At 29.7% G+C, this 16,488-nt stretch overlaps 2 protein-coding genes across 6 annotated transcripts in view; one reads left to right on the forward strand and one right to left on the reverse strand.

The window, feature by feature from the left end:
- The window catches only part of LOC130892226 (anoctamin-8), a 30,289-nt gene extending 27,224 nt beyond the window's left edge, over nucleotides 1-3,065 (reverse strand). For both annotated transcript variants that reach the window (XR_009059012.1, XM_057797474.1), the window contains exons 1-6: nucleotides 2,776-3,065; nucleotides 2,416-2,659; nucleotides 2,046-2,287; nucleotides 1,142-1,258; nucleotides 381-487; nucleotides 128-313 (exon numbers count right to left, since the gene is read on the reverse strand). Coding sequence is in view for 1 of the 2 variants with exons in the window: in XM_057797474.1 (XP_057653457.1) it covers nucleotides 128-313; nucleotides 381-487; nucleotides 1,142-1,258; nucleotides 2,046-2,287; nucleotides 2,416-2,659; nucleotides 2,776-2,881 (1,002 nt within the window). In the remaining variant the exon portion in view is untranslated. The remainder of the gene's footprint in view (nucleotides 1-127; nucleotides 314-380; nucleotides 488-1,141; nucleotides 1,259-2,045; nucleotides 2,288-2,415; nucleotides 2,660-2,775) is intronic.
- Nucleotides 3,066-3,247: 182 nt separating this feature from the next.
- Nucleotides 3,248-15,010, forward strand: LOC130892227 (structure-specific endonuclease subunit SLX4-like). 4 transcript variants are annotated; one of them, XM_057797475.1, is made up of 10 exons: nucleotides 3,248-3,606; nucleotides 3,663-3,906; nucleotides 4,105-4,576; nucleotides 4,676-5,825; nucleotides 6,260-6,454; nucleotides 8,272-8,478; nucleotides 8,932-9,135; nucleotides 11,394-11,847; nucleotides 14,581-14,782; nucleotides 14,835-15,010. In XM_057797475.1, the coding sequence occupies exons 2-10, from the start codon at nucleotides 3,824-3,826 to the stop codon at nucleotides 14,922-14,924; spliced, it is 3,057 nt and encodes a 1,018-aa protein (XP_057653458.1). In that variant the 5' UTR covers nucleotides 3,248-3,606; nucleotides 3,663-3,823; the 3' UTR covers nucleotides 14,925-15,010. The 4 variants fall into 4 exon arrangements, with proteins under 4 accessions (XP_057653458.1, XP_057653459.1, XP_057653460.1 ...); XM_057797476.1 differs by having other exon boundaries at nucleotides 4,185-4,576; XM_057797477.1 differs by lacking the exon at nucleotides 8,272-8,478.
- Nucleotides 15,011-16,488: the final 1,478 nt, after the last annotated feature.

Consider the following 16,488-nt stretch of genomic DNA (forward strand, 5'->3'; position numbering starts at 1 on the left):
GAAAATTTCACATGGTCAATGCAATAATTTTGTTGCACAATATTTTAGTGCAGAATTGAGTTCAACATGCACTGAGTGTGCTATTATTATATTGTAGATGACATTTTGTATATTGACTTGTACTTACTCTGAATAATGGTCTGGGTTCTGCCAACAGATTGTCCCGTTGATCTAGTGTTCCCCATCTAAATGCCAATTCGGCAGAATAACGTTTCCAAGCTTGTAAATACGTTGTTACCCATACTACATTGAATATGGAAAATACCACATAACCCACATCTTCTAACGTTTGGTGTTTTCCATTACAGCACAACTAAATATAGAAATCAAGCCTTCTTTGTTAATTTCTACTGTTTCAATGTATATGTTTAGGAACTTACCCAAAATACAAAACCAAATATAGCAGGTATACTAAGAGCAGTTGTGTAATGACCTAACCAAGCAAAATACATTCCAATTTTCACTCCAAAATACTCAGTAATTTCATCTACAAAAGAGTTAATGATTCATATCATAAATACCGGAAATATTTAATGAAAACCCAACAGCAGTTATCAGCCTCAATTAGATTGAGGTCAGGGATCAGATCTCTTTAAAATAATTTTAGGTGACCCTTATGATGTGATTCGAGGATTGCAATGCAGCAAAAAAAGTTTTCTCCTTCAAAAGGAGCTAAAGGTATGAATAGTGATTCTAATGTGTCAATAATGTACTTGTGAACATCAATACAACCTTTTCATGATCAACATGTTAGTAAGCAGTACAGTCTTTGGGGGTGGGTTGAATTCTTTCAATATTTACAAAATAAAATATTATTTCAAGTAAAATATATAACGGTCACAAAATTAAGTCAGTAAAAGAGAGCTGAGGTTCTTTCAATTCTTGTAAATAGAGCCACAGGCAAAGCGAAATAGACATAACAAACATAAGCCTTAGAGTTTAGAACAAGTCACAGAAATTTGTCCTGATTTGCATCAGGCCGATGGCCCTAACCTGGCCTTTAATTTTTTCTTATCTCTCAAAACCTGAGGTTTTTCGTTGAAAACTTTAGCAAAATAACAGATAGTGAATTAATTTTGTTGTGGATTCCATTGAAAAAGATAAAATTTAACATTTGTGTTAATTAAAAATATATATTTACCTAAAGGTTGCTTGTTGAATACATCACAAACCCAAACATTTTGTAATTTCTCTAAAGCAGGTGGATCATGTAATGGGAATACTTGTGATATCATTCCTTCTGTTAGGCATTTTGGAACTAAAATTGTGTACAAATTAAACATGAAATCGAGTTCTAATAAAATATTTGGAGGTCTTTTTTAAACAAAAAAGTGTATGCAGTAAAAATTATTGCAAATAAGTTTTATTATTGTTATGTATTAAACAGGTTTCAAGAAATTCTTTAGATTTAAAATTATATTTTTTTCTACTTAAAATGGCAAAAAGCAATATAATTAGAGCAAGGAATATCTAACTGTATGAAGAAACCTAAGAAATTGAAGGTAACTGACAACAAAAGACATTAAGTCAAGCATTACTGTTTTTATATCACCAATTTTCATCATAAGGGAGTGAAGTCTTGAACAATAACTATCAAAATTTTTCCTGATGTATGTATTTTAATATGAATCATTTCATGGTATCGTTAGTCAGTGAAATTTAAAAAATATGAAACACACAATCATACCCTTTCAAAAACTTCATACGTTTGTAAAAACTATTTTAATTCTTAAAATAACAAATTACCAAGAATCAGCTACTGAAAATCTGCTATAATTGATAGGTCTGTTTGTCTCAGCTGTGCTTTTTTGGTTTTTGGTAGAAATTCATCTTCCAACAAGCAGTAAAAGTAACTTGCAAAAGAAAATATAATAGAACATGTTAAATTACAAAGTTTGAGCTGAAGTTATGAAAAGAATAACACATTGGGTTCAATTGTGACCAAGCAACTAAAATTTGTAAAATCAATAATAATTCCAAACAAGTTCCATTACAAGAGTTGTTAATATATTGTTAAAATTGAATTATTTGTAAACATAACTTACTTATAGGCTGACCCTCTATGAGAGAAAGTTCAGGAATAACATTTATATCTGTTGATTTTGCACGAATACTTTCAAGAATATGCAAAACTAGCCATTGTCTTTCCTCTGTGGTAAAAAAATGATCTTCGTTGTCTGAATTCTCATATGAGCTAAAATCTTGAACAAAAAATTCTTTTAGCCCACCACCTTTGTCTTCTTTTAAGGCTTTTGGTAAATGGTACTCCTCTGCAGCACGAAGAAGCCTATAAATTAATTATGTCAGTTGGTTTCGATTTTCTCACTCACAATCTAGTCTTTCATTTTAAGTAAGCATAGTTTCTTAAATCATTTCAATTAAAAATATAATTGTTTAAAAAATATATCAACTTACACAACAAAAGGAGCAGTTACATAAAAAGCACTTGACTGTGTTGAAGTATGATGTCGTACATGAACAGTTAATCCAGGAGACTGTTTCAATTTGGATAATAGCCATAGTAATAACGAATCTTTTGCTTCAGTGGGAAAGGTAATAACGACATCGCAATTTGGAGTAGAAACTCGTTTTAGCCACAGTCTTTTAGGGGCTAAAAAATGGCCGGAATACGGTATTTTTCTTCTGAGAAGCTGAGACGCTACAAAAGTGTGTTATGGGTGAATTTAGGTGGAAGCAAGGATCTAGGCTAACATATACATGCAAGTAAATATACAAAAAATCAACAATTATTTTGATAAAACCAATAAAAAATACCCTGTTCAAATTTTTCTTGAGCAGATATTACAAAATTTCTTCTACGAAGCCCACTATAGTTTACATTTTCCGGTTGTTGATTAGCCAAATCCTCCTTGCTTGACATTCTAAACAAACTATTTGGATTGTAATAAATAAAATAGTAAGCATTAATCAATAAAACCGATTACAAAAGAGGTATGACAAAAATGTTTGTAACGTAATAAAAATTGATTGTTGACCTTTTTCTTTTAATAATAAGAAAATCTCAGCTTTCGTAGATTATCTTAAATAATCGAAATCGAAAAGGAAATTTACTACTGTAATTGTCAAAGTCAAATATGACACGTTGAAGACGTCGATAGCTCACAGAATAACTACAAGTTAACTTGCAAATATTAATTGATTATGTTATATTATGTTTATATTTATGTTTTATGTATCCGATGGATTTGGAATTTGTTACTCAAATTATGTCTATAAAGCGGTTAGCTTTACATAATATCAATATTTTTGGTATATGAAGTAGATATGATTAATTACCATTTGATTTCATTTATGTTGTTATGAATTGACTACTTCAGCCTGTATTGTGTCTATGGTTTTATATGTAAAATTGAAGAAAAAGTTAGGTTGTAATTTGAAATTTGGGTTTAGATATTATGTGATAAAGTCAAGTCTAAAAAATATTAAATAATTGCCAGCATTTGTTATGGCAGATAAAGCTGATTGGAGAATCAATGAAAAATTCAGGAAACCGAGGCAATCCAAAGGAACTCCATTGTATCGCCAAAGGAACTATTTTGCTGTTGCTGGAATAGTTTTTGGGGCAGTTAGCTGGTACATTTATAGGTAAGCTTGAAGGAAAAGATCAAAATCATTTCAATTCTCAATTTATTTATTCACAGTTTTTGGCCACAATCTCAAAAATTGAAGCATTCTATTATCGAAGGAAAGTTTGATATGCCAGATGGTTTGAAAATAAAAATTGATCATATACAAGCATCACTTAAAGGTGGTGGCGTTGAAGAACTTTTAGCTAAAGCCAGAGAAAGAGAAATTGAAAAACATGCCCCCGAAATCCCGGAAGAACAATCATGGCTCAGCAAAATCACTAGATCATCACCTAGTCTCTAAAAATGATAGTAATAGGTTAGTTTTGTAGTTTTTGTTGTATTTTGATCAACTAGAGTACATAGAAAGTCACTGAAAAATTATCTGTAAACCATGTAAGTTGTTCAGTTTTTACTTATATGTAATAAAATGGCATTCTTTTGAGAATAAAATAAATATATTGACTTTCTATACTAATAAATATTAGATAGTAAAGATACTTTTTTATTTTAACAGATCTAAGACCTCACACCCATCTACTTCCACACAGAATTCATCATCTGAGGAAATCGATTCGCCATATAAAAATTTTTTAGGCAAAGTAAAACATACTAGTCTAAAAAGTGACAGTGATGATGATTTTAAAACACCGGTGAAAAGTATTCGAAAAGTAATGAAACAAGTACAATCAAAAAAGAGAAAAACAAATTTAAAGAAATCAAACCAGACCATACCTAATCTTATTTTAAAACGTACTAGAGATAATTTTAATAATTTGGATGTGAATCCTGAACATTTACAAATGGCTTTAGCTTTATCAAAATCTACGTATGCTGAAGAATATCCTGAAATCAATAAAGAAACTCCAGAGCAGGACTTACCTTCATTTTTATCACCAAAACAGATCCCTAAAATTACAACCTTTCTGGAAAAATATGGTTTCAAATCCTCCAGGCAAAAATTCCAAACAGAACGAGGTTATTCAGAAGTAAGTGAGAAAAATTAAATTATTCATGTCTATGAATTCTTTAGTTTCTTTGTATCATATGAAAAATATAGTTTTACATATAATTTTATCCTATTTTAGGAAGCAAGGAAAATTAAGAGCTCCAAATTTCGTTTTATAACACCGGTCCTATACATTCGCAATGAGGAAGAAAGAAAACAATTAATCAATTCCAAAGTAGCAATCATTTTAAATCAAAATAATGAAACCCTGCTAGACAAAATGAAAGAAATAGATGAAAACGTAAACAGTTCAATTTTGAGTGAATACGTTCATGATAAGAAATGCTGGAAAGCTAGTGATCTTAATGAATTAAACAGTTATGTTTGTCATTCGCTTCAAATTCCATATGTAAAATCTGCAGTTGGTTGCCTATTGAAAAATTGGAGTGAAATACCTGGCAGAGAAGAGTCACCAACACGAACAAAGAAATGTGAAGAAATAGATTTACAGAAAGAAAAAGGAAAAATAGATAAAGTTGGAGGGGCAACAAAATGTGAGTTTGATGGTATAACTGATTTGGAGACTAGGAAAAGTATAGAACCTGAAGAGAAAAAATTGTGCACAAATTCAAATATTCATGAAGATTTACAAAAAGAATTAGATGAAGTGGAAGTAACAATAATACATGAATTTGATGACATAACTGATTCAATAACTAACCAAAGTGTAGATAAAGAAACAGAAGAAGTAGATTTGTATACAAATTCAAAAATTTATGAAACAATAAATTTACAGAAAGAATTAGATGAAGTAGAGGAAACAGTAATATCAGATACCTTCAATGAGCTAACCAATTCCACTGCAAAAGTAGAATTGAAAACTGACAAAGAAAATGTTGATAATGAAAATATTTTTGTAGAAGAAAAAGAGCAATTCGGTGTTATACAAAACATTGCTTCTTGCAGTAAGGTCACTGAAGAAAGAATTGACCAATGTAGCTCTCCAGATTTATTTTCTTCTGAAGATGAATTGGATATGTACAAATTATCACCAGTAAATCAATTAACTGAAAATACCAACAAGGGTTTAGAAATTTCCAAATTGCCACATTTTAATAAAGAATCCAAAAATGGCAAGTCAGATAAAAATGAGCATACATCAAGAACTGAAAAATCTTTTGAATATAATAGAATCGAACATTATGAAAGTTCCTTTGAAGATATCACTGAAATTGAAGAAATTATAGATTTAACTCAAAATTCTGATGATGATATCAAAAACCCTAGAGGTGATTGTAATTTCTTTATTGTTCTTCAAACTCTTCTCCACAGTCACTTAACTAATTTTCCTCTTGGTATAGGGTTGAAAATTTTATTTTCTTCTAGCCTTTGCCATTCCTTTGTATTCAGTACTATTTGACCAATTCTCAAAAATTTAGCTATTGTGTTGTCTCAGAATGTCTTTTGCTCTGTTTTGTCCTCTTTTAGTAACTGTCTTAGCCTACCGTATTTCTTTATTCATTCTGTTATCGTCCTTTCAATGTATGGAACACTGCCAGTTTCATTTTTCTCGAATTTCTATTTGTGTTAATCAATTCAGGTTTTAGCAATCTGGGATATTTTATACCACATAATCATGTCTTACACAATTTTATATTGTCCAATTTTTTAGTGATTTTCTGATAAATCGTTTATTGTGAAAAATCGTTTTTTAATTTTCTAGAGAACTCAGAAAAACGTAGTAATAATATCAAGTCACATCGAATGGACTTATCTGGACGAAATCTTGAAATTAATCCCAAAAAATCGTTTGGTACCAAATATTCATCTTTAGATTCTGGTAATGCTTCTTATGAATATAATTCTACAAAGTCATTGAACGTTACTGATTATGTTATGGAATTTCTAAATTCACAAGGTAGGTGAACTGTAGTTTAATATAGTATTTTTAAAGTCATTTGAAGACTTTTAAACATATGTATAATGTAAAATATGTATACCTAAAATATATTATAGTGCTGAATATTTGCTGTTTGTTATCAAAAGGGCTTAGTTTACTATAATTTATCATAGATTACATAATGAAAATCTGATTGTGATAATGATTCAAGTTCTGCAAATGTCCAGATTTTTGACTATAACAAATACTTGGGGCCAGTTCTAGGGTATCACCTGTCCGCTTAATGATGACCAGAGTCCATTTACCCGTCTAAGAACAAAAATGCAAAGAAAATATGAAAACCAAAAGATTTTTTTTTAACAAGATGCTAAAAAAATACTACTTTGTAAATAAAAATAGACATTCTAATATAAAAAAAAACAGTATTCATTCAGAAAATACAACTTGAATATAAATCTTGTAAAGTGAAAAGTATATAAATCAGTTCTTCTACAAAGACAATATATACACCTAATAATTAAGTATAAACTAACTTGCCTGACTTTTTGAGAATTAAATCTTTAATAATTTCGGGAAATAAATTTTTTCAGTGAATTTGGGTCCAATAGAGATTTGCAAGCTTTTCTTGTGTCATATTATTTCATAAATAATAAAAAGAACTACTATTATGTCTTACACAAGACGATATACTGCAAAATGTTAAAAACTCTCATTGTGATGCAAAAGAACTACTGGTATGTTAGTAATAGGGACAATAAACTGTAAAATGTTTGAAAATTAATTTGTGTAGCAAATAAACTATAATTATATCCTTTTCAAAAGCAACTATCTGTAAAAATGTGTAAAACTTAAACTTGTGGTACAAAAGTACTACTATTATGCCTTTCACAAGATGATAAACTGCAAAATGTTTTAAAATGAATTTGCGGTACAAAAGAACTACTGTTATGTTGGAATGTTCAGATAAATAATATTCAACTAATCTTAAGTATTAATCGACATAATTTGGGTGTTGTTTTAGAATATATTTATATAAATTTTCTGTTTTATCACCAGTGGTATTTTAGTTACTGTAAAAATATCTACCTAACAAACAGTAGTGTTCATGCACCTAATTACAATTATTTGTTGTGTGTCACTAATATCTGATGTAGTGTCGAGAATTGTGACAAAATTTTTGGCTTTTTTGACATTATTCATTAAGAAAAGATTCAGCTAAAATATTGATATTTCATTTTGAAAGTGCCGCCCTAAGTAGTGTGGCATAAAGGTTTGTTATCTTGTATTTACAGATATCATTGATGTGTTTCGCATTAACTGAATCAAATTTGGCCAACATCTTCACTGCCGTAAAAAAATTACCGATAAAACTTCGCACTAGTTCCTCTGAATGTCAAATTTTGACTCGCTAAGAATGTTATTACTGCAATCAGTCTTTAAATGATGGCGCATCATCGCCTTTTCTTTCTGTTGTAAACATTTTGTTACTCCCCGTCAATAGAACATTTTTTTCCAGTTTCATCTGACAAGTTGTGTTGAACTAACTAAACAAAAAATACATTTAAGTTTCTGACATCCTCATCGACAAGAACTTTAAAATTTTTTATTTGTTTGGGACCATGCTCTACCTATATATTTTTTCGTTAAAATGTTACGCCAAGTACTTGTACCATTGGAGGAGGATTTATAAAATTTTGCTTAATTGATAAAATTGGATGCGGCCTGCGACCGCCTGTGTTTTCGGACATTGTTTCCTGCCAAATGCTTCATAGTTAAGAAAATAAATGAAACGCTAATAGGATAAGGCAGAACCGTAAATTGTTTATTTATTTCAGATGATGGAGATGATCAAAATAATCTTGATTTTCTCAGCCAAAGTCAAAATAATGCTAGTTCGCAAGAAAGTATGATTTTATCTGAAGATGAAGAATTGAATTATTCAAATAAAGTTAGTGCCAATAATGAAAAAACCCTATTCCATTTAGAAAATACCTATCAAAATGACACTTGCTCAAATAAGGAACATGATGCTGCTCTAGCAGGTATATGACAGTAAAAAAATATTTCTCGACCTCTATCCCTTTTAAAATCATCAAAATTAGTTGGTTTTAGCTGTACAAAGCCAAATTTTGAATAACAACATATCAATTTACATATTTTCCTACTATGGTTATGTTGTGACATAATAGCGATATTGTGAACATATCTTCTGAACGTTTCAAATCCATATGCTTTGTTAAGAATATGTTTTCATAAACTAATGATTAAAATCGTCTAATTTGACAATCTTACTCTCGATTTTCGATTTTTTACATCCAAAAAACCAGGCGACCGCTATAGTATAATATATCATGGAAATTACTTAAATAATATAAATCGTTTCGTTACTGCTTTAAAAAATTTCTGATTTTGAATAATTATATGATAAAACAAGAATTTTTAAATTATTTTATGTATTCTTTGACATTATATAGTTATTTTGAATATTATTTTAGAAAAGGCAGAAGACAATCCTGATATTTTAAGTCAAAGTTCAATAGAAAGTATAATTGTATTAAGCGATGAAGAATTGAATTACTCCAATAGAATAAGTGCCAATCATAAAAAAAACATTTTCGATTTAACAAATTTTGATAATACAGTTAACGATGATCCTGATACAGATTATAAAAATGAAGAACTGGATGCTATACATGCAGGTAAATAACAATGCAGTTTAAATAGAATCTAGGAGGTAAATCAAACAATTATAATTCGGTCCATAATTTTTTAAAAAGCTATTTCATTAACCTATGTCGATAGCATATTTTAACAATTCCAGTAGCACTGTTACTCCTTTCGGCATCAACTGCTCTCGTCCTATTTTTTTCAAGCCTATCTGCTTTCCTATTAATAGTGTGTACGTTCATGTTCCCTTGAAAACACACCAGCTACTGTTCAATAATTTATTACCGGGCTGTGAAGACTGAGATTTCATTATCTTTAATGATGGATTTGTCATTTCATCCCATATCTATTTCATTAACCAAAACCAATTTTATTTTTCCATTTTAAAATCCTGCATCTCACAAAGAAACAGACATGGTTAGGTTAGTACGGGCAACGTCGATCGTGATTCACTCGGAGGTCTGAAACCTATTGTATTACCATTTATTTTCCACGATTTGGGAAACAGTTCAATAGCTAACGACTCCGATATATTTTTCCCTTTTATAGCCTATTTTCAATATTTTCTAACCCAGCTTAAATTTCATTTTCTATTTCTAATTCTGCTATTTTATCATCTCCCAGTATTTGACGTAGTTTCTCTATCGATCTCTTCTTCTTCGTTATACTTTTTGCAATAGTTGTCTGTTGTCACTCCCCATTTCTTGTACCAGCAGTACAATGTCTAGGGATCACTCCAATGGTCTTCTGTATTGAGTGTTTCTTTAATCTTATTATCTTTTTTGTATTTTCTTAATTGATTATTGGCCAAATCACTCCAAATATCGTGCAATCACTTATCTTTGATTATATGTCCTGATATTTGGCTCTGCTTCCTGTGTCAATAGTATATTTAAACAATTCCAGCACTTTTACTCTCTTTGGCATCAACTGCCGCTGTCCTACTTTTTGCAAGTCTATTTTTCATGTTCATAGTTTCCAGGTAGCCCAGAGGCTGACTTTAGTGTCACAAATCCAGGTGAGTGCCTCGCAACAATTCATTACCACTTTTGATTTTGTAGTTTTTGATTCTATTTCTTTTAAGGCTGTCTAAGTAGATTGTTGTGATTCTATCTGATTCACCATTTTCCCTTATCAGTCTGGTAGCCTTTTCTATTACATAGATTTTCGCTTGAAGGATATTACTTCCAGTTTTTAATTTGTATGACTTTTGGACGTTCAGTTCCTTTGAAAACACACCAATTCCTGTTCGATAATTTGTTACTGGGATATCGGTGAAGATTGAGATTTCATTATCCTTTGAGATGGACTTTTCATCCGATTCTATAGCTATTTCATTAACGTAAACCTACTTCATTTTTCTAATTTGATATCCTGCAACTCACTAAGGAGCAAATTTAGATCCATTGTTGTTAATATTACTTTTGCCTCTAAGCTTGTAGTTACAGTTAGGTCCATTAGTTTTGGAAATAGGTATTTCGTTAACATAAACCTACTTCATTTTTCCAATTTTACATCCTGCATCTTACCAAGGAACAGTCTCAGAACCATTGCTGTTAATATTATTTTTGTCTCTAAGCTTTTAGTTACAATTTGGTCCATTAGTTTTGAAAATAGCTATTTCGTTAACAATTTAGCTCATTACTTTTGATTCACCCTGTATATTTTCTTAATAAATTGTCTATTAGTTGTTAGCATTATATTATTGTTAGTAGTGGATCTAGAAAATTTATAATGGGAGGCTAATAAAGAGTGATCTGGATGAAGAAAAATCAATACTAACAAACAAAACTTGCAAGAAGAGATTTGAGCTTCTTTTAGCCCTTTCTAGAACCGCAAATTGAACCAAATTTAGTATTAGATAGTTCGAGCTTTGAACAATTTCATCTCCCTTGGAATTCTGAAAGCTTATTCGATTTATGAACCAGCTGATTTTTAAGTACATATATTAAAATTATGATGGGACCGTTTGTTATTTATTTGAGCAGGTTGCAAGTGTTTGAAGAACAAAAAAAATGGATTACAGTGTTGCCAATAGATCCACATAGAATCAAGTGAAATAAAACTGCAAAAATCTATTATTGGGGTAATATGAAGGGTATTTAACAATTTTGTGGAATAAAATTGAAAAGTAATGTTTTATTCCAATATTATAATTTTGTGCATTTTTTCTGAGAATCGTAGATAAATTTATTGTTTTTACTGTAGCAATGAAACAAATCAAGATTTTAAAAACAAAAAAATTTAGTTACTGAAATATAAATGAGAATCACAATATCTTCTGTTTTAGAACTAACAAATAAATACAAACCAAAACAAGTCCATCAAAATGAAGCTAATAGTGATAGTAGTAAAGGGTCAACCATTACTACATTAGTTGAGTCTCATACAAATGATTTTACGCCAGAAAAGATTGACAATAACATTGAAAATATTTCCACCCCCAATGAGAATATAATAATAAAAACCAATGATGTCACTCCTATGCCTGATTTTGATACAATGGATACCCCAAATGTCATAGCGGAATTAGATAAATTCGGTATAAAACCTTTGAAAAGACGCAGGGGAATACAACTACTGAGGCATATCTATGATTCAATGCATCCATACGTAAACTTAGATAATGGAACAACTTCATACGAAGGAGAAGACAGGAGAATAAAAAAAAGAAAGTTGACCAACGAATTTGAAATTAATAATAGAGAAAATATAAAAATTGTTGGAACGGCCATAATCGAAAGGTGAGATGCGTTCTTTTATCTAATTCTTGTATCCGTTACCATCTTCTCATCTTATATCATCTATTTATTTCTTCTATTATTGTTTCTTTACAAAATGGAAAAAAATTTCTCTTTAAATGAATTAAAACTCCTTTCTGAGATATCACCCTTATAATGTGGTGACTACAATTGAGTCTTTGTTAATTTTTTTTCCCTAAAATTTCAGTAATGCTAAAAACTTGGAATTCTGTAATTTCCGTGCACCCTCAAAAGATTAACCACGGGTATTTTTTCAATATTCCTGTTACATTATACGGGGTTGAAATTAGTAACCATTTCTTTATTTCGTATAAATTTTTTTATCAAAATGTTTATTTTAACTTAAAATCCTTGTTTTATTTAAAAATAATCAGTAAACTCTTTTTTTTCCCAAAACCAATAGCTGCAGTGAAAAAAAATACAAACATCAAAATTCATAATTTTTTTAAATAAATTCAGTGAAAAACAGTAAAGTTGGAAAACGTAATACGATTCATAATGACCATCAATTAGAAAGTTTCAAGTTTATAGCTTTACTGAAATTAAAAATAAAAACTCAATTTTACTGATCACTTTTTTAGAGTGATATCCTGGAAAGGGGTGGGTTGGGTTGAGCTAATTTTGTTATAGGAAGGACCCATCTTAATTTTATACGAGCAATCACGATCCAAATTTTGTCGTATGAATTTAAAAACACCCTACATAATGTAAAAAACGAAGTTACACTATAACAATAGTTATTTATGTAATAAGTGTGTAAATTAGTATTTCTTCAATGAATATGAATAATAATATAATAGTATAAAAATAAAAAGTGGAATGAGCGCGACTTGAACCTGGAACCTCTCGCATGTGAGCTTCGTATTCTAGCCGATATGCTATGTAGACCTTAATAATACGTTTTTTTACGTTTACTGTTTAAAGCATGTTTCTTTATGCACTAGTGCGTAAATTAAAGTTTTACGCACTCGAAAGTGTGTATAAAGTATGTAATTTACGCGCGGCAATAGAAAAATAGTATATTACATAACAAGCTGGAACGTAACGAATGCGAAATACACTTCCCAACGAGTTGTGTACACTATCTTTTCTACGACCACGTAAAAAATTCTTCAATAAAACGTATTTTTTAAATAAGAAAGTCAATTAAAGAATACCATACATGTGTTGAAAAGTATTTTTTATATTGTAATAATAGAGATGACAAAAACGAAAAAAATTATTATGAAATATTTTATAACTAAAGAACAGAAAATGAACCAATAGAACAATAAATTTTTGTAACTATATTAGATACCTAACAAGAACTAAAAAATTATTAATGGTTTTGTTTTACTTTTTTCTGACACGTTATAAAAGTTGAATGTAAAATTGTTATTGTAACAATTACTAAATTGTAGTGGATTTTGTTATGTTGCATTATAGCTGGAATCCCTAACATATGTGCTTATTGCCTCTCGTTGCCGTATAGATAAAGTACACAAATCATATTGTCTACTTCTTCAGTCTTCTTGAATTTGGCCTTTTGCCTTTCGGCACCCAGCCAAATTCATATTATATTCGTATATTCCCTCTATCGTTCGAGACCATATATAACATAAGAAAAAGAAGCATTCAATACATATGTTTTTTTAGTACATGTGTGAAATAAGCTACTTTCTGAGGTAAAAATTAGTGTCTAATCTATTATTTTCATAAGTAGTCGTAGGAAAAATATTATTTCTGATATACATGTTGAATCATCTCATAATTTGAATTTCTTTTCTTCAACTTTTCATTTCTTACATCTTTTAATATGTTTTTTTTATGATTTAGGTCTGTTTTAATCGAAAATCAGTTTAAAATAAATAGAAATTTTTCTGTTTTTTTCTATGAAAAGAGACTTTAAATGAAGATAAATCATCACGAAACTATTTTGTAAATATTAAGATATTTGTCATATGTCAATAACATCGCAAGTATTGAAAGGGACTTAATACGTTACTTTATTTTTTGTTTTTAGGCTTGTTCCGCTTGAGACTTTGATATTATACTTTGATAATGTGTTACATCATGTGTGACTTATTTCAAACTCATATTTATCTAAATAATTAATAGGGATTGTCCCTATACATATAGTAAATAAAGGAGTGTCACATTTCGGTATTTAACATCTGTTTTATTAGATTATAAAATTCAATTCAATGTTTTGCTAATTATTTCATTTTTTCATCTATCAAATGACATAAATTGAAATTTGAAAATCTCAAAGTTAGAGTTGTTTAATTATGTCTCTTTAAAATCGAATACCACAATATATAAGTAAATGTTGAGGTGGCAGGGGATGTATATTAGCCATATTCTCATTACAAAATCTGATCTAATCTATTATTAAGAACTATCGATATTTTTGTGTTCTGATTATCCCCTTCAATTTGATCTATTATTTATTACTAATCCTGTATAACTCATGTAGTAGGAATAGTTTTTGTGTGAAGAACAGAGATGCACGACGCTATTGCGTAGTTTGTTTTTCATGTAAACTGTATCAGTTTAGTAAATTGTATCAGGACAATTTATATAAATTTATTAAATTGTAAAATGACCCTGGTCAAGTTGATCTAATTTAATTATATCTTATTACTTTCGATCTTCCGATCGAAAATTTTTGTAGTCCCAAAAGCAACTAATCTCGCAAACTTGTGTTTTTTTCCCACAAAAAACTACTGGTTTTAGTGAAAATGATGGTGATTTGATATTCGAAAGAAAATGTTCAAAGAAAATAGCATCCTGCTGTATTCCTTTACAAATTGCTTGGTTTAATTTTTTGAGTTGCAATCCAATGTTGGCTGAAAGTATTGTCCTGTATGAACCGATACAACTAGAAGTAATTCATTCAATGTTGAAAGAACAGTCGGGATGCAATTTTCATATTCAGGTAAAATTTGAAACGTGATACTTTCCAGATTAAAAATAATTTATATTTTCAGGATATAATTACGTTTTTTGATAAAAAATGCATTACTTTCCGAACGAATCAATGGCAAGTTAATAATAAGAAAATTAAAGAAATGAAGTAGATGTTATCAAAATATAAAGGACTATTTCTAAACTATTAACTGACGATTTTATAATAGTTATGTACATTAAATTAAACTTTTATATATTTTTTTGTATATTTTAAGCCTAGATAACCACATGATAGACTGATTAAGTACTACTACTAATTTAGTCTCTTATATGCAAATAAACTGAAATGAATTAAAACGACATGTACGAAAAGATTCATACACCAACCTATGATTTTCTTGTGTAGGACAAAATAGTATTTTCAAAAAAATAATAAAGTTTTCACACATCTCGTACATTATACTTTTTCTAGGACTTGCACGAAATACATACAGTTCTTATAAAGAACCTCAGCATGGCTCTCAAAACCTTCGCTCGAATAGTGTCATAAGTCAAAAAATTAGAAAATCTCTTGTATTGCACCAGATGGGCAACTAAGAACGGACGTTTGCCATAACTCAGAAACGGATTATATTACAGCTTCAGGAAACAAAAAATTATAACAAAAGTAGCTCAGAGAAACTCTTGGACAATATTTTCAGAATTTTAGGTTTCATACTAGATGACGTATTTGAAAAATTTTCTAAAATTTACCTAATTAAGTGGCTCTTTAAATACGATAATTGAATTATTTAGCAAATTCTGCGCAGTTTTCATCCTACCTTGTTCTTAAAAAATGCCTTAAGTCTTAAGCTTAAACTTAACTTCAAGTTTGTGGGGGTGCAAATACCTTTTTCGTTATATCTCGCGAACTATTCATCGTATGAAAAATGTGTTAGGAAATAATTTGTGGCAAAACGCTTTGCCTACAATAATGTTTATATTACATTTTGTCGTAAGTCGCAAATTTAAAAAGTTATGAATTAAAAAGTGCAAAAAATTTTGTTTAACATTTCTTTTTTCGCTCTACATTTGTTTTCATTTGATTTTACAAAAAAATTACTGCAGAACAATCTTTTAGATCGCCTGTTGAAGATTAATTTTACTTATAATTTTTTTGAATTTGACTGGCTCTAAAAGTGTTGGGGCGCTTTAATACTCACAACGTTGCGGTGAAAATGAAGCGTTTGCTTTAATTTTATATTTTTTGTTCAACTGACGGTAAATCTGAGGTTTGTTCTTGATAGCTGCACTGGCAGAACTAGTTCAGGGATTGTTCACTAAAGCGCTCTTTACAGCAGAACCAGTACTAGTGTCGCTTAGTAGAAGAGAACTAGTTCTCAAGAAGTGTAATCAATATAGTGCAAAAAAGTAAGGTTTCAATATATATTTCTATTTTATCAACTATTCTACGTTTATATATTTTTTCTCACCATTATTATCCTGAAATAACATTTCTGGAAACTGTAGCACTACATCTTCGTCATTAGACGAATGTAAAATATTAAAAACTACTAAATCGTTTTCAATTATTGTTAATACTATAAGGCCTGAATCACATCAAATAACCTCAAATACAACAATCAACAAATGCTCTATTGCTCTCTGCACAATATCGTTCTTGGTATCCGATCGAACTAATTCTATACACTGACCTGCACTGTCACAGTTCCAGTACAGCTACCAAGAACAAAC

The sequence above is a fragment of the Diorhabda carinulata genome, chromosome 4 (assembly GCF_026250575.1).
Source record: "Diorhabda carinulata isolate Delta chromosome 4, icDioCari1.1, whole genome shotgun sequence".
Taxonomy (NCBI): domain Eukaryota; kingdom Metazoa; phylum Arthropoda; class Insecta; order Coleoptera; family Chrysomelidae; genus Diorhabda; species Diorhabda carinulata.

Bases quoted from the DNA above. Each gene is read 5' to 3' on its own strand.
- LOC130892227 (XM_057797475.1), top strand. From the start codon at position 3,824: ATGCCCCCGAAATCCCGGAAGAACAATCATGGCTCAGCAAAATCACTA. The intron at 6,455-8,271 runs GTAGGTGAACTG...TATTTATTTCAG, and splicing joins GGAATTTCTAAATTCACAAG to ATGATGGAGATGATCAAAAT. The intron at 11,848-14,580 runs GTGAGATGCGTT...TACTGGTTTTAG, and splicing joins GGAACGGCCATAATCGAAAG to TGAAAATGATGGTGATTTGA.